The 24,022-nt window shown below is 46.6% G+C and overlaps 2 protein-coding genes across 3 annotated transcripts in view; both read right to left on the minus strand.

Moving 5' to 3' along the window:
* The window catches only part of pla2r1 (phospholipase A2 receptor 1), a 19,515-nt gene extending 9,390 nt beyond the window's left edge, over window positions 1-10,125 (minus strand). Inside the window, exons 1-16 of the mRNA XM_029116790.2 lie at window positions 9,915-10,125; window positions 8,662-9,051; window positions 8,239-8,412; window positions 7,913-8,077; window positions 7,566-7,679; window positions 7,305-7,445; window positions 5,753-5,941; window positions 5,443-5,594; window positions 5,217-5,327; window positions 3,115-3,227; window positions 2,834-3,006; window positions 2,266-2,474; window positions 1,838-1,983; window positions 1,437-1,657; window positions 285-320; window positions 1-112 (exon numbers count right to left, since the gene is read on the minus strand). The exon at window positions 1-112 is cut by the window's left edge and continues 49 nt beyond it. Of these exons, the coding sequence (XP_028972623.2) occupies window positions 1-112; window positions 285-320; window positions 1,437-1,657; window positions 1,838-1,983; window positions 2,266-2,474; window positions 2,834-3,006; window positions 3,115-3,227; window positions 5,217-5,327; window positions 5,443-5,594; window positions 5,753-5,941; window positions 7,305-7,445; window positions 7,566-7,679; window positions 7,913-8,077; window positions 8,239-8,412; window positions 8,662-9,051; window positions 9,915-10,050 (2,582 nt within the window). The 5' untranslated portion in view covers window positions 10,051-10,125. The remainder of the gene's footprint in view (window positions 113-284; window positions 321-1,436; window positions 1,658-1,837; window positions 1,984-2,265; window positions 2,475-2,833; window positions 3,007-3,114; window positions 3,228-5,216; window positions 5,328-5,442; window positions 5,595-5,752; window positions 5,942-7,304; window positions 7,446-7,565; window positions 7,680-7,912; window positions 8,078-8,238; window positions 8,413-8,661; window positions 9,052-9,914) is intronic.
* Window positions 10,126-10,329: 204 nt separating this feature from the next.
* itgb6 (integrin, beta 6) lies at window positions 10,330-21,831 on the minus strand. Of its 2 annotated transcripts, none has more exons than XM_020042577.2 (16): window positions 21,695-21,831; window positions 19,175-19,250; window positions 18,638-18,717; window positions 18,267-18,465; window positions 17,731-17,977; window positions 17,276-17,441; window positions 16,935-17,096; window positions 16,639-16,734; window positions 16,286-16,375; window positions 14,471-14,605; window positions 13,891-14,311; window positions 13,522-13,744; window positions 12,943-13,037; window positions 12,070-12,186; window positions 11,714-11,880; window positions 10,330-11,547 (listed from the first exon to the last, which is right to left on the minus strand). In XM_020042577.2, exons 2-16 carry the CDS (start codon window positions 19,230-19,232, stop codon window positions 11,443-11,445), a joined length of 2,361 nt encoding a protein of 786 aa, XP_019898136.1. In that variant the 5' UTR covers window positions 19,233-19,250; window positions 21,695-21,831; the 3' UTR covers window positions 10,330-11,442. The 2 variants fall into 2 exon arrangements, with proteins under 2 accessions (XP_019898136.1, XP_010884828.1); XM_010886526.4 differs by lacking the exon at window positions 21,695-21,831 and adding an exon at window positions 19,395-19,493.
* Between the last annotated feature and the right edge of the window lie 2,191 nt (window positions 21,832-24,022).

The raw sequence follows: 24,022 nt of genomic DNA on the forward strand, positions 1-24,022 counted from the left end.
GACAGCATGTGGGCCCCCATCATCAAGCAGCCCAGGTTGACTTCCTCCCAGGGAAAAGGCTTCTGGGCAAACAGATACTCTGCTCCTCTGTAGAACACCCAGGGATTGTTCTCTACAGGACAGAATCCCTCTGAAAATTACTAATGCAATTCATTCTGTAAATTAGCATAATGAAAAATAACACGATAGGGAAAAAAACTAAAAAGCAATTTATTATAATACATGTAAATAATACATTACCAATACATCAATATATATAAATATATACACACTACAATACTCACGGTCATTATACCAGTATGGTTTTTTCAGCTCCAAACCTATATGATAAATGAGATCAACATTCTCCTTGATTAACCAACAGAAATCAAAAACTAATTTCACCATGATAATAATCCATTATTAGACCTGTATATTGTACATTATCCACTCTTCTCTCCCTCAAATTTCACCAAGCACGATTAGTAATTACATGCCTGGATGAGAACACATTCTCTGGCCAACGAGCACTATGGAGCCTGCAGACATACAACCCGCCACAAGGAGTCACCAGCCCTTACAGTGCTGAGGCATTTCACACTGCCCTGTACAAGAGACATGGACACCACTGTTACAGAGTGGCTGGTATATCGGACAGGGATGCCTTACATTGTCGCGCAGTGGCAACTCCTTGTGGCAGGTCATACTACTGCAGCCTCAATTGTGGTCGTTGGCCAGAGAGTGCGCTCTCCTCTAGGCACGTATGCATTGGCAGTGACTTGTCAAACCTACGGCCACAGCCCCAAACTAAAAATATCCCTGATAAAAAAAGTGTACTTTGTGTACTAATGCTTCCTTCATAGAACCAGAGATACGCAAGTAATCACAGAAGTCCGATATTTAGCGGATGGCACATAAAGAGTGGTTTCAATTCACTCCATCAGCTATTATTGAAGGGGATATTATTGAAGGGGATGTTAAAAAAGCTCCTACTGTTTTAATGTATGACACTCACAAGCTGAAAGGGAGGTAAAACTGCAACTGAAAGCATTGCAATGTCTTATTTTCTACACTCATGTTCATGAACTTACCAAATAGAAATCCTTCAGATTTCAATATGGTCTACCTACTTTTTAAAATTTTGGTGTTACATATTTAGAGTAACCTTCAAAGCCAGTAGCCCCAGTGTGTCCTAAAACAGAAAATGAAAGTGCTTGATGGACTATATCACGTTAAAACAATGTGTTGGGTTGTAGAATTCATACAGAAACTGTACAAAAATTGCGTAATTCAACATAGTTCAATAACTGCCGTGCATACAATATCTGTCGCTTGACAACACAACGCTTGAGAAACTCTGACTGAGACCACCGATCTATTTAGTGCTTAAAATACCTTTAGGATCTTTAAGTTAGCACCTTAGCGGTTGTTCTAGGCTTCATGCCAACATCCAGTACCTCTGGGCACTTTGCAGATCCACTCGTGCCTCGTGTCGCAGGGACGCGGCAGAAGTGCATCGGTCAAGTCGCTGTAGGCAGCACAGCTATGGCCGTCGTCTTCCTGGTTCTTGTCCTCTATGAAGGATGACACCACAGGTGTACCGTCGGACCATTCCCACGCCCCCGCAGATCCAGGGTCTCTCTTATTCAAGCCCACCCAGAACCAACGACCCTCTGTTCTGGAAAAACAAGATGAGGACAAGAGCAGGCAATTCATTTCATTGCATTTCAAATTGGAAAATGCACATTTCCTAACAGTGTAGCTTAAGAAACAGGTACAAAAAAAACCACTATTGACTTTTGGTTGAATAAATGAGAGAAGTACAGTAGAGTTTCTAGTCGAGGTGGCGCTAACTAACCCATCGAACAAGGAGTGGAGGACTTCTTTGACAAAGACCTGCTCCTCATAGTGGTGAAAGCTGGCCAGCTGAGCTCCAAGGGCCTGGCAGAAGAAGTCTGCCTCCACCCAGGACCTCTTCATCAGGATCTTCTCGCTGTGGAACGCCTAGGAAGGTAATGACAGTCAACAGTGACACTGCGTCATTAACAACAACAACAACAACAACAACAACAACCTCTGATGGTTTTCAGGTGACAGCTAATGGGACAAACTCTATTCACTGAGTCACAGTTACCATGTTTTGAATGTTTTGAGTGGCACCCTTAAAATAACTCGGCATGACAAGTCAATAACTGAGAGTGGCATGACAACCCAGGGAAGACAGTTACAGCTGAAGTGAAAGAACGGACTGGGCGAATGGAGAGCTGAGTAGAGAATACTGCTGACCTTGTAGCAGTGGAGCAGGCCTGTGTGAGATTCCCAGCCCGGGGGACAGGGGGCGTAGGCGTCAATATGGACCGCAGGCAGCAGGGCCTCCCGGTAACCACTGACACTCTGCTTGCACACAGACAATGCCTTCTGGGTTTTGCAGTCCTTCACTTCCCAGTGACCCAGGGCCCGGCCACCTGTCATGGCCACACAGCCACCTGCACTGACTGCAGGGAGGAGAGAGTCACAAAGAGATTTGTAGTTTTGGCACCGCACTTCTCTATTAACTAATTCATGGGCATTCTACTTCCCCTTCAGCTGCTTTGCCATGTCACCATAGTAACAACATGATCTGTGATCCCTTACCCACGCTGAGTAAATGACACCTACGTGGACCTAAAACACACATACCAAACATATTTAGCAGCCTAGACAGCACCCGATTCCCTGTCAGTTCAGGCTGTCCCCATCTACTGACAGAGGCTGTTTGTCGTTGCCTTAGCTACTGCCGCCAGGACACGGGGATAGCCAAACCGATCCCAGATCGGAGGCTAACAAGCAGACTCCCAACATCTCGGCTCCCCACCTGGTTGATGCCTGTTCCAGTTGGTGAAGACCAGAGGCAGGGTGGATCCATTCGCCCCCCCCAGCCAGCTGTACTCCCCACTGTTTCCCTGGTCCTGCAGGGCTGTCCAGTAATAGGCATCACCGCTGGGCGCCAACTCGCTCAACAAGCTGTTTAGGAAGGCCTGCTCGAACCTGCCACGAGAACAAGTCCGCATTCAGTCGCAGGAACGCCCTTATTGGCGCCAGTTAAATATGGGCGTTCCCATTGGATTACAATGAGGTGTCTGACAGAAAGCGGACCTGTTTTCCACTGTGACCAGGTGAGCCTTGCAGTAGTAGCCCTTGACGGCGTCCTCAAAGCTCTGCTCGTGGTCCGTCACTGTGTAACAGGAGTGGCCCTTCCGCCACCAGTTCTGCAGAAAATACATCAGTTAGGAAAACATTTAATTGTGAGATTCCCCTGCCTACAACGTACAAAACCGTCAGCAGACAATTCTATCCTCAGAAAAGAACTCCTGCTCCGGTTGGCAATGTTCAACACTGCGACCCATCAGATGCTCCTCGCCACCCTCTCAGGGCTGGGCATCTTAAGCTCCGCACACTCCTGGATCGCTCCTACCAGGTGATGTGGAGAGGATCCATCTACCCTGTGCGCCTTAACTACTGGTGTCCCCCAAGGCTTGGTCTGTCCGGTTGTTGCTATGCGGATGACAGGTTCTCGTTTTTCTCTGACACACCAGGTGAGCCCATGTATTTCGGCGTGCCAGGCTGACATAATCTTTGGATGTCAGGCCTCCAACTCAAGATGGAGCAGATCGTCCTCTGGTGGAAGATTTGGTCTCCGGCAAAACCTATCCATTGTTGTTGACAATTCCAGGGTGCCCAATTTCATGGTGCAAAGAATCATAAAGTGACCATGGACAACCCTGTCGTTTCCCACAAACGGTATTCTGTGACTCGCTCCTGCGGTTTTCGCGCTCAACAACATTCACAGAGCACGTTCCTGAGGTCTTCATTCTGACACCTCTGGTCTCATGGCTGTCCCGCCCCTAAAGGAGGGAAGTTCCCATTTTAGTCAAAACTGTTCTCTGTCCCGGCAACCTTATGTATTCACCACTACCACTGGTTTGTGCAGTTGGTCCATGTAGCTATCTAAAGATGAATGCACTAACTGGAAGTCCCTCTGGATGAAAAGGAGTTCCGCTAAGTGACAAAAATGAAGGCAATGTGAGCTCACCACTTTACGTCAATACACATGGACACCAGAGGAGTGTTTGGCCCGGTGTATCAGAATAGCAACAGGCTGAATAGAGCCGACCAAGCAGACAGGATTATGTTACACTCCAAACAATCTGACAGTAAGAACTGGCTGTGGAGGGCAGTGGCTAATGCAAGCAAACATACATGTGAAGAACAGGGGTTGGGGGGGGGGGGGGGGGGGGGTCTGGCTCTGACTGGGCCCATCTGTGTGGACCGGAGCTGATCTGGGGGACTTCTGGGGAGGGTGAAAGGGGACAGGAAGTGGTGGTCCTATGTTTTGACAAGTGTCCTAGATTTCACCCACACACAGATGGGGTGACCAGGGGTGGATAATGCTGGCAAGGGGAAGGAATGTGGAAGGAATGTACACCAGTGCATCCGCAGACTCCCCCTTCACGGTGTCCCAACTGAAAGCGTTTGTCAATGAATGGTGCTCCGACTGGAACTTTACAAAGAAGCCTAAAGAACATCAAATATGGCCCCCGAAATAATTCTTCGATCCTTACCTTCATTAACAAAAGAGAAAGAATAATCAAGACATTTTGTTTGTGTCGGGGGCCATAAATCTACTCCTCTGGGATCTTTTTATGTTCGCCGTCAGGACATGGTGAAACAGGCTTCGTGAGTCAATCAGTTCATTTCTTTGTAAATATACTGTCGGTCTCAGCTCAACAAGGCAGATAGACAACTCGTAAGCCAGTTGTTGAATCAGCCCATTGTGTTCAGTGCAGAGCAGACTCGCCTAAACCCAGGACCTTTGAAACCAGACATTTCTACAGTTTGTAATGCATGTCTTGATGTGTAATGGAACCGTTCTGACCGCATTGACTTCTGTCAGCAGATGTTTTGTTGAATGGGAACTGCTGAGAAGAACTGGATGAGCACTGGAGCAGTAACAAACACGCAGGAACAAATATCTTGTCGTTTTCTTTTTCTGCTGATTATCTGCATGTGTGTGTCTTCGTTTCCCTATCTCTTAAGTACTGAAATTCACAAAAATAATTTTGCCATTACATGGAAACATGAAACTTGGTGAAAAGGATTTGGCTTAGAATTTAGGTTACGGAGGTCAAGGAAAAGGTCCAGTTTTAAGCTCCAGGTCATAGGTCTGGGTTAGAGGTTGTGATCTGTCGTGTGCCTACATCAGGACACCCATCGTCCCGTCTGTCGATGGGTTGAATGGGCACCCGGCCAGGTCTCCTACACACTGCAGGTATCTTCTCATCACATGGTGCCAATAGCCAGTTCCCCTCCTGTCACACACACCAACAGATATGACACTCAATGACAAGTCAGGCATCCAAACAAGAACGCAGAATCAACCGTTTCATGTTTTCGGTAAGTGAACGGACTCAGCCGGTGTCCGACCTTTATGTCAGCTTTGGCACAGAGCCGATCGTTGCTGTGGGCCGGCTGGTTCCTGTGCCAGAATGTGAGGTCCACCGGGGTGCCGTCGGACCACTCCACAGCGGGAGACCACGCCTTCTTCATCAGGCCGATCCACACCTCGGAGCCTGACCCTGAAAACACAGCTTGGAAATGTACTGAAGCACATGCACATGTCCAATGCTCCACGCACACAAAATCAGACATCAGCGCAATCATCGGGCATTTGACTGTTCATGATTATCCAACGTTTGATTCCTACAGTAGACGTCAAAAATGCCAAAATACCTACCATTGGCTAGCAGTTCCAATAGCATTTCCATGTCAGACAGAGAGTGTATGCTGGTGAGGTTGGCCCCTGCAGAGTAACAGGCGGCGGACGAGTCCTCCCAGCTACCAGCCTCTGACAGGGCCTTGTAGCAGTATCGGCCGTGGGCCAGCCAGCCCTGGGAACACACAGCGCCGTAGTAGCGCCAGTTATCTGGGTCGACATTACCGTGAGAGGAAAAGAGGCAACGTTTCAGTTCAGCACAAAAAAACGTTTGTTTTTCCGTTAACCTGATATTTTGGTGAAAAGCGTGAAAAAGGTCTGCGTAGCCATGAATCACAGAGATCTGGTCAGTCACTGAAGTTTGGTTCCAGGGGGTCTGAGACCTTTTCAAATGAGGTTCAATACTTGAACAATATTCATCCTCCATTTATTTTCATTTTTGTACACTTTTTTTTTTTACTTAACTGGGTTGTTTCAAACAGGCCAATACCTGCTAGCGTGCTTGCAGCCACCTGACCTACCAGAGGGAGTCAATTGAGCTCAACGAGACAAGGCAGTACTGTCTGACATCCACCATTCCACCCATGCAGCGCTCTGACAATTTCACCCCACTGGATCCTGGACACTGTCAGCATGGTGGAATCCATAGGAAAAGATATGCCGAATGTCATGCTTCCTGAACCAACCACAACCTAATGTTTTCTGTTGTTAACCTAGCGTGAAAAACGCCGAGGTCAAGAGTTTAAATTCCAGGTGGAACCCAGCTGCTGAGTCCTACTAGCGGCGAGCTGAAAGCGCCTATCACTGCTCCTCGAGTCATTAAATCCACATTACTAACAGGTGTGACTCAGACATTTGAATAACAACTGAAAAAAAACTATTAACTGTTTTTTTTCAGTATTAACCAAACTCTGACATATTTTCAGTTTTTAGTAGTATTCTTTAAGTAATGTTTCATTGGGTACATTTCATGATAAAGAAAACATTACAAATGGAAAGTTCACCAGATTTCTTATGAGTCAAACAGTATCAGCCAAGTCATCAGTATTAAACGCCCTTAGACCTTTTAGAAGCGGTGGTTAGGGGCCTTATCCATTAGAATGGGAGTGGTGATCTGGGACGGTTTGGCCTTCTTAAATACAAGCAAAGTAAAAAAGTAATCCCCCACAAACAAAGAACTGCTCCCTTCAGCCAACTGGTGTCATTTTCTAAATGGACCTCTGTGGTATCCTGCATCACTCATCCAAATGTAATCAAAATCTGTCATCAAGTTACCGACGACTTCCAAAACAATAACACAGACAGGGACAATCAGATCTGAAATGCTTAGTGAACACAAGCCTTGACAAGGTTACAGTTCAAAAATATGACAAACTGGTTATTCATTGTTCGCTTGAGTTGGACTGATTCATTTCAGATACTGGCCAAGTGCACTGACATCTAGTAAACCAGACTGCTACTCATTCGTTTCTTGCTGTTACTCACTGCCGCAAGAAACGACTTTCACAACAGGTATCTGATCTGGCCAGGCGCCCATCAAGAAAAACACAACGGAGGACCAGTGAGTTCTTACGAAACGGCTCAGCTCTTCTGGTGTCGTTCGGGGTCTTCTTACAGATGTAGGGCAGAGCTGATTCACAGGACAAACTCTGCCACCCACCGGAGTTATACACCCCGCACTGTCGGTTGTCCTGCAGGGGGCGATGTGACAGGCCTGCAGAGGGAACAGCATGTGGAAGAAAGGGGGGCAGAGTTAGGGGGGGCGGAGGGGCGAAGCTTTAGACCCGAGTTCGAAGAGCAACGTCGGGCTTCCGCCGACCTCCAGTCCCCTTACCCGAGGAGAAGTTGACCAAGGCTAGTGGAGCCCCGTCCGACCACTGCCACCCCATTCCCTCACTCAGGTGGTTCAGTCCGATCCACACCATCACCCCCATGTCAGCCAGCCGCTCTGCAGGACACAAAACCACACGCGTCAACCCACCAGCTCTAGCCGGCACATCCTCTACTCAACCCGAATGAGGAAACCGACCACCTCATGTCCTGTGCGCAATACAGATCCATCCACCGAAGACACTTCTGCTTAATGTGATCTTAGCCCAATACTCCCCCTACCCAGGTCTACTTTCCTGAAAATATTTGCAGGCCATACTTGTAAATGTAACACAGGGTCAGCGTGTGTACCTCTGATGTACCTCTGTTCAGTGAGGTCTGTGATGCTGAGGAGGCTGGCTCCCTGGGCCCGACAGGACGAGTGGGCCTGGCCCCATGTCACAACCGTATACAGGTTGAACTGGTAACACGTGTCGCTCTCCAGGTTCCGGTCCCAAAAGGTGTCACAGCTCAACTCTAGAGGCGGAAGAAAACATTTGCACACCACGTCCATGTCCTTACAATACAATGCACAGATTCTCCCGGGGCGCAGTTTTTGTCAAAACGGCATAACGCAATGTCTCCGCGCCCCCAGAGAAATGCTTAAAAACGTATTTGGTTTTTTCGGGGGTGTCAACCTTGGCTCGGACAGAAGCCCCATTTTTCATCGCGGTCATAGCGGCTGGTGGTGGCACACCAGAAATGGTGGTCCTCGCGGCCTTCCGTGGTGCACTCTGAGTACCATTTGTTGTTGTATCTGAAGGGCAGGGCGCAGGGCATACCGTGGCCGTTACCCAGCAGGGTGTGGATCTCTGAAGAGGACACGGGGGGGGGGGGGGGCAAAAAAACAATGGCACCGGCAAATTCCTCAAAAACAATAAACTAGACCGTGATAACAGTTAAGGTGATGACACATTAACGCTTTTTGGTAGCAGATCATGGTGAAGCAGATGAATGGAATTGTTCAATTTTTACACGGCATCCTAAATTCACTAACTTTCACATGAACCGATTGATGCACTCGGTGCAGAAAATGCCCGGTCGAGCTGCTCCACCCGTACCTTCATAGGGATAGGCGCAGGGCCCCTCCCCCGGCGTGGAGAACCTCCTCCACTGATGGTAGCTGGACTTCTTCACCACCACCAAACGTCCGACCACGGACAGCTTCAACATGGACGCCCCGTACAGCGTGTTCCCATTGCACCGCCACCACAACGTCCGGAGGGGCGCGTCGCACTCAAAGGTGCCCAGCGGCTGGGTGGCGTCGCTGACGTTCAGGCCCAGGCAGAGGCTGCTGCCCAGGTTGAAGAGGCGGTGGAGGGAGACCCACTTCCAGAGCATGTGGCGGGTGGGCCTCTCGCAGCTCTCCAGGACCAGGTTGGCGGAGGAGGAAGAGGAGGAGGAGATGCAACGCTTCAGCTGGGTACTCTCCAGGATGAACAGACCCTTCTCTGGGAACGGAGGGATGGACGGAGGTCAAGAACAACAGCACTGGCTATACTGGATCCCCATTAGCCTTTTGCCAAAGCAGAAGCAATATTCTACCTGGGTGCCGCACACAAAAAAAAACACCCAACAAAACAAGAGAGTAGCCCAAATCCTACGAAGAAGTCAGTCAAATGAAAGAGAATCTATTACTCAACGGATTTCATGGGAGAAATAAGCTTTTTGGGCATTATCTGGTATCTTCAATTTCAGCTGATGTAACATCCCTTTACATGTTAACATGTCATCATACTTTTGTTATGTATGTATGAATGAATACGAAAAATGCAAACATCACAGCCTGTCTGTCCGGGTCCGTGCCCTCCTGTCATTCCTTGGGCATCATTTGATGACCCCTTCCGAGTCCTCTACTGTTTCCACGATGCCAAGACATGATGTCCTCCACAGCTTAGACCAGGGTAATTTAACAAGGTTACGCTTACCTTTACCAAACCCAAATTTGTCCCGAGCTCCACCGAACCATCAACTTTATTCATCAAGTTCATCAATGAATGCATAAGTTCATCATACAAAATAATTAAGCATGTGAATTGGACAAAACAATTGTCCTTTCAGTAGCCTTCAAGTCAAGGTTTAACAACAACGAAAACTTTTTCTTTCTTTTTTTCATAATCGAAAACCTAGACAGTCTTTGGTAACAAAAGGCACGTTTTGCACAGCACTTGCAAACATACGAAAACATCAATCAGTGTTCCTATACTCAGCCTTGTCCTGACTTGCATAACGGACCCATTATTTATAATCTGTAAAACAGCCAGTACACTAGTGAACACATTTGGACATTAAATGCAGAACAACCTGAACTTACTGTAGAGTTCGGAAAGTTCGTTTTTCTCCAACACCACATCTTCATTCACACAGTGACAGCCATTCACAAAAAGTATTGCAAAGATATAAACTATCAATCCTAAAGATTCTATACAGCGAGACAAATGTATTCTCATTTCGACGAAGTTGCAGAATAAAAAGGCTTGAGTTCGAACATTCCGGGGTTGTTTTTCTCCTCCCGAAAAACGTTCCGCAAGTTCTATGAATTGCAACGTCACGACCCACGGCCTCTGTGTGATTATAAAGGCAGCTTCTTCCACACTGTTTTGTAAGGGGGATCGTGTTTTAAATGCTTTTAACTAGATTTATGAGAATATGTATTTTCAAAGAATGCAGCACTTCACAATGTCAAGTGGTTGACAATATATACTTTTAGAAATAAAAGATGCTTGATGTGGCAACAACTAAAAAGCTCAACTTTATTTCTGCGCCAAATTGAAATGAATACATTCTTGATATTCTTCGAAACAACATTCAACATATTCGAATAACATTCAAGGCGCAGCCTCGACTCTGGAACAAAATATTTATGACAAAACGAAACATTATTGTAATATCCTACGATGTTTCTCAGTTTCGCCTTTGCTTTAATACAACGTTTTCGAAAGTAATTAACTAAATGTGAAAATCCAGTGTTCCGTTCAGCAGCAAAATCTCAGTCATTTCATGTGGAGATGATTAACATCTAGGCATTCACATTTTCTGCTGATTGGAGATCCCTGAAGAAAATCAAGGCCTTCTGGAGTGATACAATGTTGCACGTTGTATTTTACGGAGTGCTTTCGTGAAGTATTCAGACATCATAACTTTCTCCTTATTTTGTTGTTATATACTTAATATATAATTATTTAAAAAAATATACACACAATACCCCATGATGATGAGGCGAAAACTAATTTTTTGAAAATGAAAAACCTCACGAAATATCTAATGTACATAACTATTCAGACCCTTTTCCCATGACACTCCAAACTGAGCTCAGATGCATCTTGTGTCCTTCAATTATCCTTGACATGTTTCAATTACTTGAATGCAGTCCACCTGTGGCCCCGAACCCAAGACCCAAAGATGCCAAAGGCACTTCTACAAAGTACTCAATAAAGGGTGGAAACGCATCTGTACATAAAACATTTTCTAAAAACATATTTTCACTTTTCATCATTATCAGTATTGTGTGTAGATTGACGGCAAGTTTATAACACAACAAAATGTGGAGAAAGTTTAGGGGTGTACCGGAGTTTGTCGGTTGTTTCATTTTTCTTTTGTATCCAATTGTATCCACGGCCTTGTGTCATCCCAACAAGTTTTCAGGAAGCATTTCTCATAGACATTCAGGCCGTGTTTACAGTTTTTCTTTGCATGCACACACACACACACACACACACACACACAACTGTGCACGCGCACACACACACACAAAAGATACACACCCAAACAGATACTATCTGACAACAGCAATTCAACAGCTGCCCGATCCACTCAACAGCCAGAAAAAACCAGACTCATCATCAATAACCATCCGCTGAATGAATATCAACATTCCGTTTGCCTTCTCTTTTATACGTGACATTTCGAAACGTTGACGTCGAGCTCCTGAACAGAGGGTTTGTGTCCTGAGGAGAAAGGGGTTGGGGGAAAAAAAAGGTTTTAAAGGAAATCATGAATGAATTTCAAAGCAAATAATAATAAAGAATGGGAACAAACATCGGATAAGCGGATGAAGATGAAGATGGGGGAACAAACACAACAGAGTTTCGCAGATGAAGGGCACGCACTCACCGACTGCCACTTAGCCTTGGCCCTCTCTGCCTCGAACTTGGCCACCTCTTTTCGGTCTTGGACTGAGACCAGCAGCTTCCAGGCCACCAGCAGGATTGTGCCCATGCAGAGGACAGACAGAGAGACACCCAGACTTATCATCGGGATGTTGGGTGGCTCAGGACAATCTGGCGGGAGGGACAGTTCGTTCGGCGGTTATCGCAGAGGCAATCTTTCCATCACGTGATCAAAGATCAAGTGTCGGTATGGCAACTTCCGCTTCAAGTCACTTTCCTTCGCTGACAAGACCTCTGATCCTATCATTGCATTCTTCAGTGTGTTGTGTGTGTTGTGTGTGTTGTGTGTGTTGGTCTTACCATACATCTGGAGATTATAGACGGTGCTCCGTCTGGCCCCAGCCACAACGCTGAAGGAGATCAGACACTCATTTTCGGTCTTCAGTGTGCACGGGACAGACTGGGTCTCGTCGTGCTCTGAAAAGCCCAAACGCAGCTATGAAGACGGCACGCATGGATACGAATCAAGCTTAATCTCAAAATCCCTCTCCGCATTGTAGTAGAGTGTAAGAGTATACCTCCCTCTCTCAACTTCAGGTAATACGATTTCCATTTCAGAGGCCAAGATCCCTGTTGTGTGTGCGTGTGTTTGTGTGTGTGGTGCGTGCGTGTGCGTGCAAAACCATTGTATTTCACATCTGAGGCCTGAAGATCTGCGGTGACCATATACACCTCTCAGCTTGCATTAGTGCGAACAGGTTCAATTAAGTTCCAACCAACCCCTCCGAGCCCAGTTCCCTGTGTTTCCGGCCAGAAGCACAATAGCCCCGTCTGTGGGACAAGGTCAATAATATGTTCCCCTTTGTGTAGCGTCTGTCAGGTGAGAACTGGGCATGGAGGGGGTCTGCTGGGGAGCTGGGGAGAAGGTAAAGAGGGAGTGAAGAGAGCGGACCAGCCAGTGCACCTCCACATCGAGCCGGTTTAGTAGCCGCGCATGAGACAGGTGAGCGTAAAGGTCAAAGGAATAGACCTTTCCCCGAGAAACTGCCTGGGCGAGGAAAACAATGTGCCGTTGTCGAATGCAGAAGTAGAGTGGCGTCTGGCCTAGCAATCACACAGTCAATCAAAACATTTTCAACGCGGGCACGTCCGTTGAAGGCCATTCCAGCAATATCTACCTCTCTCTTTCCATTTCTCCCCTCAGAATAAAATATGGAGACAGGAGCACGTTACCAATGGAACTGTTGACGGAGACATGGGAAGCGCTGCACTTTTCGGCACACTTTTCCATGGACCCCTCGGCTTGCAGATGGCACTCCACACAGGTTCTGAGGAACACACACAGAATACATCACGTCTTCAGTGCAAGATAGGTGGGTTCTTTGTGTTCACTGATAAAGAAAGAACAGAAGACGCTTTGGCCAGTGAGTTCCCAAGGCTGCACTCTCTCTATCTCTCTTTGGTCTGGTATATATTAGTGGTGTCAGGTGGTCTGTGCTAGACAGGTCCTTTACAATGTAGAAACAAAATACTCCTGTACTTTTGGTCGAGGGGCATCGGCTGTCCTTTGACGACACAGCGAACAAGTTGAGGAAAGGGTTTCTCCGCGGTAAAGGGTGAAATACACCTTTTCATTAGCCCACGGGTCTACTGAACATACAGGTTAAACAGGATGTGGGCTCGCGTGCGGGCGCAGACATCGGTATCAGTTCTCAGCGGCCTCCGGTTAAGTTGTCTCACTGCTATTACCGGAACTGGCCGCCAACACGCTTTGCCGTGTTAGAATGTCGGCGTGACCGCCGGTGTCCTGACCTGGCCGAGCTGCAGGTGTCTCCGCACGTTGGGCACCGCTCACAGGCTTCTCCGGATGCTCCCGGCACGGAGCACACACACCTGCCACACACGCACTTCCCCCTGCCGCCGCACAGCTCCCCGTCCCCTGACAGACACCCGTCCACGGCGCTGCTGCAGTTGCAGAATTCCCCCGTCCAGCCGCTCCGACACACACACACACCACAGTCGCAGTCACCGTGGCCTAGACACACACACACACACATAAACCTGCATGAGAACAGTAAACCTTCCTGCAGTATACTAAAATGTGTCACATGTAAGTGAAGAATCAAAAGAGGAAGAGGTGAGGGACCACAGCAGCTGCTCTTCCGGGCCGTCCGTACCAACCTCCACAGAGCTCCCCTCGGTACCGCGCGCAGGAGAAGTCGTTGCACTCGCAGTACGGCCCGTAGACGCGGCCGAAACTGGACGCCTTGCAGGCGCACCGGCCGCAGAGGCACTCCCCCTGTCCGCTGCACGTCTCCGCGGCGCCGTCGGCCTTGCAGTCGCCGCTCCGGTCGTCCTCCTCCGTGCACTCGCACCTCGACCCAGTGTAACCCGGGGAACACAGGCAGGAACCACACTCCAGGACCCCCCGGCCCGGTCCGCAGTGGCTGCTGTTGGGCTGCCGGGTCGAGCGACAGGCGCACGAGCACAGCGAGTCCAGGTGCACCTCCAGGGCGTCCTGGAAGCCCACGGGTTTGATGTGGAACCGCAGGGGACCGTCGTCCAGACACGCGGGGAGCTCCACGGTCACGTTGAAGGAGACCTTGAAGAGAAGTTGAAGGTTGAAGGACGGGACGGCCTGATATGGACCCATGAGGAGCAGGCCTGCAGTGACTGCGTATTCAGTTGTTATAACAATGCTGTAACATTGTTATAATGCGCTGACAATACGGACTCACTGACAGGCGGATTAGGAACAAACCGTGTCGCCTGCTTTCACGTTGGAGCATTGTTTCTGTCCAGGAAGTACCGTTCCATCTGGACAGATGGCTGTGAAAGAGATGTGTAGGTCCTCCGTCTGTCCAAGAACCTCCAGCTCTATCTCAGACCGCAGCTCCTGGAAACAGAACAGGTCCCTATGAATGGCCCGGTCTCTCCAAACCTGATTTTCTTGTCAGATCTTGGAGTCCATCCAGCAATATCTCGACCCTGCCTTCTGGTTGCCTGTAGATTACCACACAGTCGGGGGAAACCATTGCTGAAGGTGATGACTTTCTCACAGCTGGGTTTTCCCAGCTGGGCCTATTCAGTTATGGTCTTTCATTACACAGGTGTCTTTTCAGAAAAGTCAGCAGAGTGTTGACAGAATATTTGCGTTTTTCGCAATTACTAATGGTCGGACAGAAAAACACAAAAACTGCCAAACTGTTTAAAATGCATGAAATATATTACTTTAATTCATTAAAGAGAAAATAAATTATAGGTATTTGAGCAAAGCTAAAAGTATTTATTTATTTGTTTTTTTCAAGCATTAATGATTGAATTACTCTTTGCAAGATTCAAACTCATGCAGCAGTGGAAAGTCATTTCTTCTCAGTTTCCACACCTTCCGTCCAAAGATATATTCTGTGAAAATGATTCATACCAATACTAAAGGAGTGAATGAGCAGATTCACCACAGCCAGATTCTGGATAGTGGGACTAATAGCCCTACTCTGAATCCAATAACAGTGTCTGGCAAGCGGGAGTCATTCATCTGTCATCAGTTAACCCCCAAAGGCACACCATTTTCTGTTTGTTGAAGCTGTGGAAGAGACAAGTTCGAGACTAGTTCCACGCCCCAAGTTTAAGTTGCTTCAGGTTGTTGGGGAAGGTGTGGATCGTTGTGACTTTTCAGAACACAGAGCCGGGTATGTAGCCAGACTCTTGATTTGAAATCCTACTGGACCAACAGTGTGGCACTACTATGAACTAGGTCCATTTATAGTTATCCAAAAGGAAAAACATCCGCTGTAGCAATGTTTACTCAGTGTCTTTATTTACAGCCGGGTTACAGCCGTGTGTGTCCTTCTGAATGTGAAATCATACCTGGAATGGGCGTTGCCCTGTCGTGTTTTTGTACTGTACTGTTGTAGTTAAGCCTGTGATTGTCATCTGACCATTTTGAAACGACTTACTGTGTAACTACTGCCTTGCTGGTTTGATTGACTTTAGCATTAGGTCGAAATATAAAGCACAGTTGTAGTTTTTTTTAAAGACACAGCAGGTATGCTAGCTGCTAAGTGCCCTGCAAGCTGCTCGGCATTGAATGAAGCTCTCCCTGAATCCCTGTGGCGTAGCTGGCTGAGCCCGACGTAGCTTGACGGTAGGTTTCTCAGGAAGTGTCTGATTAAGTGATTAGAGGCTGTGGTCCTGTGTCCCACAAACCCACACGTTGGACACGTCACTCGTGCATATACATACACACACACACACACACTCACACAAGCCCACACTGCCTGTAGCATGCAGCCAGAGAGGATTAAACTGCAAGGACGAACATCCAGCCATGACAGAGGATCAAACAGCCTGAACAAGTACGGACCTGCTAACAGCACACTGTGGTTCAGAGAGGAGAGAGGAGTCGGAGAACAGGAGAGGAAGGAGGGGGGAGACAGAGAGAGAGGGGGAGATGGAGAACGGAAGCATGCAGGCAGAGGTCACTGCAGCCAGGCCCTCAGTAAGCCTTCGGCAGACGCTTCCCGACGAGCGGACAAACGCCGCCGACACAACGCCCGTGGCCACCGTGCGTTCCTACTTTATACGCCGTCACTATCAGTTCCAGGATGTTCCTGGAATCCTCCTCCAGGACCCCCACTGTGGCGCCAGGTATGAAGTGGGCATAGTTCTGCAGGAGAAAGACAATGAGCTCATTGTTATTCTCGCGTCATTCTACCAGACCCAGCGTCAGCATACGGAAGTGCGCACAGAAACCGAGAGGAAAGAGGGCCTGTCGGAACACGTCCAATGGCAGCGCTTAGTGAATCAAATATGCTAACCTCAATGATACACAGAGACACACTTTCCTCCCAGGCCTATCCATTCCCTAACCAGGCAAACTGCATACCTTGTGTCAACAATGTCTTTCAACAGGCAAACAGTTGCCCTCACCTCATAGTTCCGTTTCTGATTTTCCGTCACGGCGAAAATAAGCAGGATATTGTTTTCCACCAGTTTATCCATAAGCTGTCCCAGAGAAGGGTATTCCTGGAAGGGGAAAGTCACACATTTCCAGATAAACCTTTGTCGAAGTTGCTGCACAGAAAAAGGTCATCAGCGTCTACAGTACTGACCCCTTCAGCCTGGTTAGGAATGAAAGCCTCTTCCACTGTCACAGACACTCACTCACAGTATTTGTGACCGATAACATAACTGAATCTGTCGTGACTGTGTCATTATTCCTTTACCAGATGGGTAGACATAGAGTACTCATTGTTGCCGTCCAGATGGCACTCCCCATCGTTAGGAATGACGATGCCAGATATCTTGCTGTCCATCCCGAAGTGAGAGTCGCCGTCGCTGACAAACACCAGCAGTCGCATGGAGTCGTTCCTCCAACCGATCTTGTCCTGGCGTGGCGGGGAGAAGAGTTCGGGGCACATTACAAATAATCCCATTATCTTATAAAGTTCCCTTGGATAAGTTATTAGGTTCAGTCGCATTGGATTCTACGGTACGGACGCCGTGCAAGGCAGCGGACGTCTCAGCGGCGAGCAAAGGAAACGGTTAGGCACGCCGCGCGGCTCACCCCACAGACGGCCACCTGCATGATGGCGTCGAAGCCACACTCCGCCGTGTCGATGTTGGCGGACACCTGCTGTTTGGCGATGATTTTGTTGAACTCGTCGGTGTTGCTGGTCAGCGGCAGGACATGTTTATAGCCGAACGTAGGGAGACAGACTTGGTCCACGCCGCTGCACGGGAATTCCACCAAAGAATTTGGCATATTACACATCTATGAACAGGGCCCCCCGAGTCGGACTTTCAAGGACTACAAATAGGAGTTTTAATTTACTATCTGTAGTTATAATTAACTAGTTCTAGTTTTCTACTATGACCAATAAGGCTCGTCGTAACCACATGCCCATTCAGTGAGAAAATCTGTGACCACAACGGTCAAAATTTTTCAGCATCAACAACAGGGGGATGTATTATTACAAGGGATTAACTCTTAATTGGTCACAACCATTTACAAAATCATACTGGCAAGGGTTCTTCAGATCTGCAGGGGTGATCTTGATGAACGGGAGGACCGGTTTCTCAACGAAGGAGCCGAATCCCAGTCTGAATTTACTGGTGAGCTTTGCCATCTCCTTGGACAGCGTGGAGCCCAGGTCTTTAATCCTCTCCAGGTCATCGATCAGTGAGGCCGAGAGGTCCATCAGGTAGTAGATGTCTACAGGGTAGTCTTCTGTCTGCAGCACATTGATCTGAAAGGTCACCTCGCTGCCTGGACAGAGAGAAACGCAAGAAAGAAAAAGATTTGTTCCCGACTCTCCTTTCTCTCAGATCCCCTGTTTACAGGATGTCCATGCTAAAGAGTAATGGCATTAACATTATTATAAGGTAGCTTGAAAATATTCTTTACAGGCAAAAACAGATTTGAAGGAAATCAAGTTAAAATCAACACACGGTCATAGTATCTACCCTCCCATACCCAATTACTATATATAGAAGTGTATAAAGAAAATGGCACATGCCCAAGGTCTCAGTCAGTAATGGTAGAAATCAAGGTTTACCAGGTCTGAGTTTGAGGGCCATCTTTTGAGGTGATATCTGAGTGGTGTTGGCTTCCCCAGTCTTCTTTCCTAAAGGCCTATCCTGGAGGACCTCAGAGCTGGTCACATGGAATTCCACCTGGTTCTGGAGACAACCCCTCTTTTGCAGAACCTCTGGCGTGTCACATCGCTCATAGACTAAAAACGAGTCTGTGAAATTCTGAGAGGTTTCAAGAGGTTTTTACAAATAAAGTAAATTGCATATAATTTAAATGTTGTTAAAGGTAACGAATTCAACACACAAAAGCACAAGGCTTATTTCGCTAAGTACAGTAGTTTCACATCAATTACAATGTATTGTACTGGCATCTCTGGTATTCTGAAGAGCCTACCTCCTGAGTGCACCAAGCACAGCCGGGATCTAGCTGGAGGCACTCATCACAAGTCACTGCACTGCCGGCTGAACATGCTCCTACATGGACACGAAACGGAGAGTACTGAATAAAGAAGTGGTAAGCATGGTTTCTATGTCCAGAACTGGTTGCACTTTTCTCACGGCACTGCTCAACAAACGGAAGACCCGAAGATGAGAGTCTGCCGTTGTGATATGCCCTGTTAACTTGTGTAACTTGACATTATATAGAGTAAATTATTAGTTGAATGTCACGATAAATCACAATAATAATTAAGCAGGAGAATATGCTAATAAAAATATATGTGACCATTTAAAACACTGGAAATGAACTTATTTGAACGAATTTAAACGCAATCAATACTGCATTTATGTGCATGTTTTCCTTTACAGAGGCGTAATTCAGGTATTATCACCTAAGTTCTCAAAACAGGACATCCTACTGTTACATGTAACCCTGAAAGGACAAGTCATTACAGTAACTTTTTAAACCATTTGATCCCGTTACTGGTCTTACCCTCCACGTCGTTAATCCAATGCCGAACAATCAGGACAAGAAGTACGGCAATCCCCATTGGTCCTCGCGGTTACTGCTACAAGTGTATGAAGACAAAACATTCTGTTGTACTCTCTTATGTGTGTAAAATGTACTAACACATTGGTATTTCTAGCTTTAGTAGGCTTAGCTTCTTTAAGTATCACTGTCTAGGCTAACGGACGAGAGAACACCGTCTTACCTGGCAAGAAAGACGATGAATACCTGCGTGGTTCAGACATTCTCACCTGCCCACTTGCCCAGCCTTTTATGTTCACTTCCGTACAGGTGAGACATTAACGGATTGGAACTACATCAAATAAACTGTCGAGCTGAGCTATGAAACACACGGTTTTATCAGTGTTAATGGAAATTGTTTTTTATTATTTTGTATGAAACTATTACTGCTTATATTAAAGCGAATGTCAAGCGATCAAACGATAAATAAAAATACAAAAACGAACTTAAATATTTTCTCAAACCAATTATTTCAAAATTTGGAAATAATATATTCGATATTCTCTTATTGTATGCAGTAGCTTAAATCGTAAAACGGTGATATTAGTGTATATTCAGTGTCAGCATCAAACTCAAAGAAGAACAGCCATGAACAAATGTGAGGAAACAGATTATTTGGCCATTTGACACGTCTGATAAACGACGTTTATACTAAATCAAATTGTCCAGACATCAAAATCCAATTGTCCAGACATCGCACACGGTAAATTAACAGCAGTAAAACACCCAGGCTATAGTGCAACTGAAAATGCGTTAATATTTAACATGACCAACCCTTCAGAAATGTGAGACGGTCATTGTTGACATATCCCAACAAATCATATCGATTTAATGATTACAGGAGCGAAGAGACGGAAACAATATCGCAGACCTTTTATTGATAGTATGCTGTTGCTCAATGCAAGTATGAACATAGTTATGTCCATATGTGCGTGTGTTTGTGGGCTCGCGCAGCCTGTCCAACAGGCAAAGGGTAGGTGGTGAACCCTTGACAGCTGCAGTATGGATTTCTCAGCTCGTCCTTTCTGAATGGAATCTTCTAGCAGCATTGTCACACCACTCCCAATTTCAGTAAGCCCACATCTGTTACTCCACACTCTTCATCCCCTTGTCTGTTTCTTTCCCCCTCTCCTCACACATTTCACTTCCCCCTTTATATTTATCTCTCCATTTCATTTTTATTACAGTCCCTTCTCTGTGCCTTCCTGTCCGGTTTTCCTTTGTCACCCGTTCTCCTCTCCTCCTCTGCTCTTATGAGGCACCCAGCCATCTGTCATCTCTACTGTCATCCCTACTGTCATCCCTACGGTCATGCTCTCTCAGCAGAGGAAGTGATAGGCAGCACTTGTCCTCTGCTACTTTGCAGCTCTTGATCTGTCTAAAGCCGTCTTTCTCTGAATATTTTTTGAGCCATGGACTGATAAAGCATGACCTTCATGATGGATTGGATGAAAAATGATTGCCATTGTATACTTAACAAACAAATTAAACTATGCTACATCTGGTCAATCCAAAGGCTTTACGCCTGTAAATTGTAGCAACTGAAATGCATCTAAATAGCCTGGGAAAGTTCAAGAAAACATCAGTGGATATAATCAAGAAACAGCTTTCTGGTTAAGACATGCTTTGCTTTCAATTGGGATTTTGGCCTTTATCCAACATGTGTTTCCCAGCTTCAAGGGGTCATCAAAGCAAATAGGACAAATTTTTTGAAGGAGGGCAACCAAACTCATTCTGTGCCATCCGTAAAATAGCCCAAGAATGGCAACTTGGGTAACTGCAGTTTAATGAAGAAGGTGGCATTGCGGCCACTTGTTCATTGGGAGGACTTTTTCTTGATAGTTTGTGGATCAACAGGCATTCGTTCAAGGACCAGCACTGATCCAATAACCTGGGTTTGAGAAACAGGACAAATGCGTACACTTGTGACCCAGCCCTTCAGCAACGTACAAAGGCCGCACAAAAGATGTTTGAAAGAAAATTGCACACAATCAAAATATGATTTGTTCCTATGTGACAATTGAAATAATAATTAAACCATTCAATAGTCTCACAAAAAAACAAGAAAATCCCACATAACCAGTCTAGTGTCCCATATTTGATTAATCTCCAGCATGTCACTGGGCCCTGGTCATGTCTAATGATGGAGAAACACAAAAATGTCTTTCTTCTTTAATATAATGATGCTGTCTAGACCATTCTTCCTTGTTGTCCATCCCACTGAGAGCGAATGAAGGATCTCCCAAACAAAACCTGTCAGCATTCCAGAAGCAGAGTCCAGCCCCTACTTAAGTTGTTGAAACATGAACATGACATTGGCTTTGTCAAGATAAGAAACGGAATGCTAGTCCCTACTCATTCATCACAGTCAGAGGCCAGCTCCTGTGTGTGGAATTATATCACAGTTATATCAACGTGGTGTGTGCAGTTGTGTCAAAACACACAAACCTGCTGTGTGCCGTGCACGGCAGTGTGAAAACTCACCTAAAGGGGCCTCCTCCGATACCATGCTGTCCTGTCGGAGGGGGCACGTGTCCTCGTCAGCGGCCCGCGGGAGAAAACGACCATGGGAGATGTAGCGTGTAGACGCCGGACCCAAAACGACCAGTCGGAACGGGGCAGCGCCGGGTAACTGCAAACCCACTGTAACAGAGAGCTTTATGAGGCATGACGCTCCCCGGCCGGCGGGGGCGGAGAGGCCGGCGGGGTGGCGTTGCTGATGAGCGACGGCAGCAACTGTGGGCCTTAGACACACAAGTAACAGCCGCCTTCATTAGAAAGCGATGGTAGATAAGCAGAGATCCAGGTTGACTGACAGGCCAAATGTGCTTGTGCTGCACTCTCATGGTCGGGGTAATATGCTAAACATCCCAGGGGCCAACTTGTGTCAGGTGGAGATTTGAAACACAAATATTTAGGGCAGTGTTTTTGTGCTGTGTGTGTGTGTGTGTGTGAGTGAATGAATGTGTGTTTGTGTGTGCGTGTTGTTTTTCTGTCTGACATGTGTGTGGGTAGCGTACATCAATCCCAGGGAATTAATTGAAGTGCAAAGGAGGGTTAGAGATGGAATGACAGTGAATGTTGTCTCTTCCCCATGGTAGTATTTCTGGAATGTGTGTGTACAGATATAACTACTTGGGAGGACCAACCATCCCTGCAAGGACAGTAAAACAATCAATATTTTCCTGGTACCCATGGCAAAAAAGGCTATTTTTGGCTTAGAGATTAGGTTGAGCTTAAAAGTTACAATTGGTGGTTAGGTTTAGGGTTAAGGATATGTTTAGGAATATTAGGTTATTGATTTTAAGTGTAGAGTTAGGTTGAATTATACACGTGTCCTCCGCCGATACCATGCTATCCTATCAAGGAGGCACTGCATTCTTGTCACCGCCTGAATCAGATGAGATGAATCAGGAAGACTCTCCTTCCTACTCAGCCTCTCTATCTTACTCAGCCTCTCCATCCTACTCAGCCTCTCCTTCCTACTCAGCCTCTCCTTCCTACTAAGACTCTCCTTCCTACTCAGCCTCTCTATCTTACTCAGCCTCTCCATCCTACTCAGCCTCTCCATCCTACTCAGCCTCTCCATCCTACTCAGCCTCTCCATCCTACTCAGCCTCTCCTTCCTACTCAGCCTCTCCTTCCTACTAAGACTCTCCTTCCTACTCAGCCTCTCTATCTTACTCAGCCTCTCCATCCTACTCAGCCTCTCCTTCCTACTCAGCCTCTCCTTCCTACTCAGACTCTCCTTCCTACTCAGCCTCTCCATCCTACTCAGCCTCTCCTTCCTACTCAGTCACCCTGATACCCACGCTCGTCACAAGGATTGTAAAATGATAATAAAATGGTAATAGTGACAGACATACTGTACATACATGAGATTCAAGTCAGTTCCCATTCAGGCGAGGCCTCATTTCCAGATATCAGAATATTTCCTGACACAAAATGGCCACCGGGCTAATTGATGACTGTAGTGTACAATATCTGAGTAATATTATTTTTTGGTTAAATACACATAGTGTCATTGGAACACCTTAGGATAGGCTATACTGTAGCCACAAAAAGATGTGAACAAGAAACAAAACACAAAAACCCTCTCTGAAAAGAGTGAACGAATCAAGACACTGGATACCGGCAGACCCTCTCAATTTCTGCACCCCCAATGTCTCTACTGGCACCCCCCAATATGACCTTGGGTCCACTTTGGGGAATTGCACCATGTGTCCCTTCAGCTGTGTAGAATTAGACATCTGAAAAAAGAGAGTCAGACAGTGAGAGAAAGGAGAGACAGAGAGAAACATACAGAGAGGGACATAGAGAAACAGAGACAGACAGGAGAGAGAGACAGAGAGAGAGAGTGCTAAGCTTCCATAATTTTCTCCTTATGTTCAAAGGGTGTGTATTCTGCGTGGCGTGGGGGCATATGGCTGGCATTACGGAGTGACTGGGTGGGGTGCAGGCCGTGTGCAGGCGGTAACGAGAGGTTTTGCTCCCCAATTCCTTTTGATCCCTTAGTGGCAAGAGAGATAGAGAATGGTGCCTTTGTGTCTATGGCATCAGTTCAAGTAAGCTGCTGGCTTTAAGAGGGAAGCCCCATAAATAAGGTGATATTACACACTTTGATACGAATCACACAAAAAGCCCCTTGACACTTAAAAAAGTGCCCAAAAAACCTCTTTACACATATACATATATTTACTTTTACACGAATGTCATTGGTTAGCAAGTATTGATGAATCAAGTATTCATAGTGTACATTATAAAGGTAAACACGATGTGAAAGGATGCCTATTAGGTGGATGTTTGGCCAAC

This window comes from Esox lucius, chromosome 22, assembly GCF_011004845.1.
Source record: "Esox lucius isolate fEsoLuc1 chromosome 22, fEsoLuc1.pri, whole genome shotgun sequence".
In the NCBI taxonomy this organism is placed as follows: Eukaryota; Metazoa; Chordata; class Actinopteri; order Esociformes; family Esocidae; genus Esox; species Esox lucius.

What these genes read in the sequence shown, in the direction of transcription:
- itgb6 (XM_020042577.2), bottom strand. Translation starts at nt 19,232, where the DNA reads ATGGGGATTGCCGTACTTCTTGTCCTGATTGTTCGGCATTGGATTAAC. An exon ending in TGCAGGTGGCCGTCTGTGGG is followed by an intron (nt 17,097 to 17,275) that starts GTGAGCCGCGCG and finishes CCGCCACGCCAG; the next exon opens with GACAAGATCGGTTGGAGGAA. An exon ending in ACGTGAAAGCAGGCGACACG is followed by an intron (nt 14,312 to 14,470) that starts GTTTGTTCCTAA and finishes CTTCTCTTCAAG; the next exon opens with GTCTCCTTCAACGTGACCGT.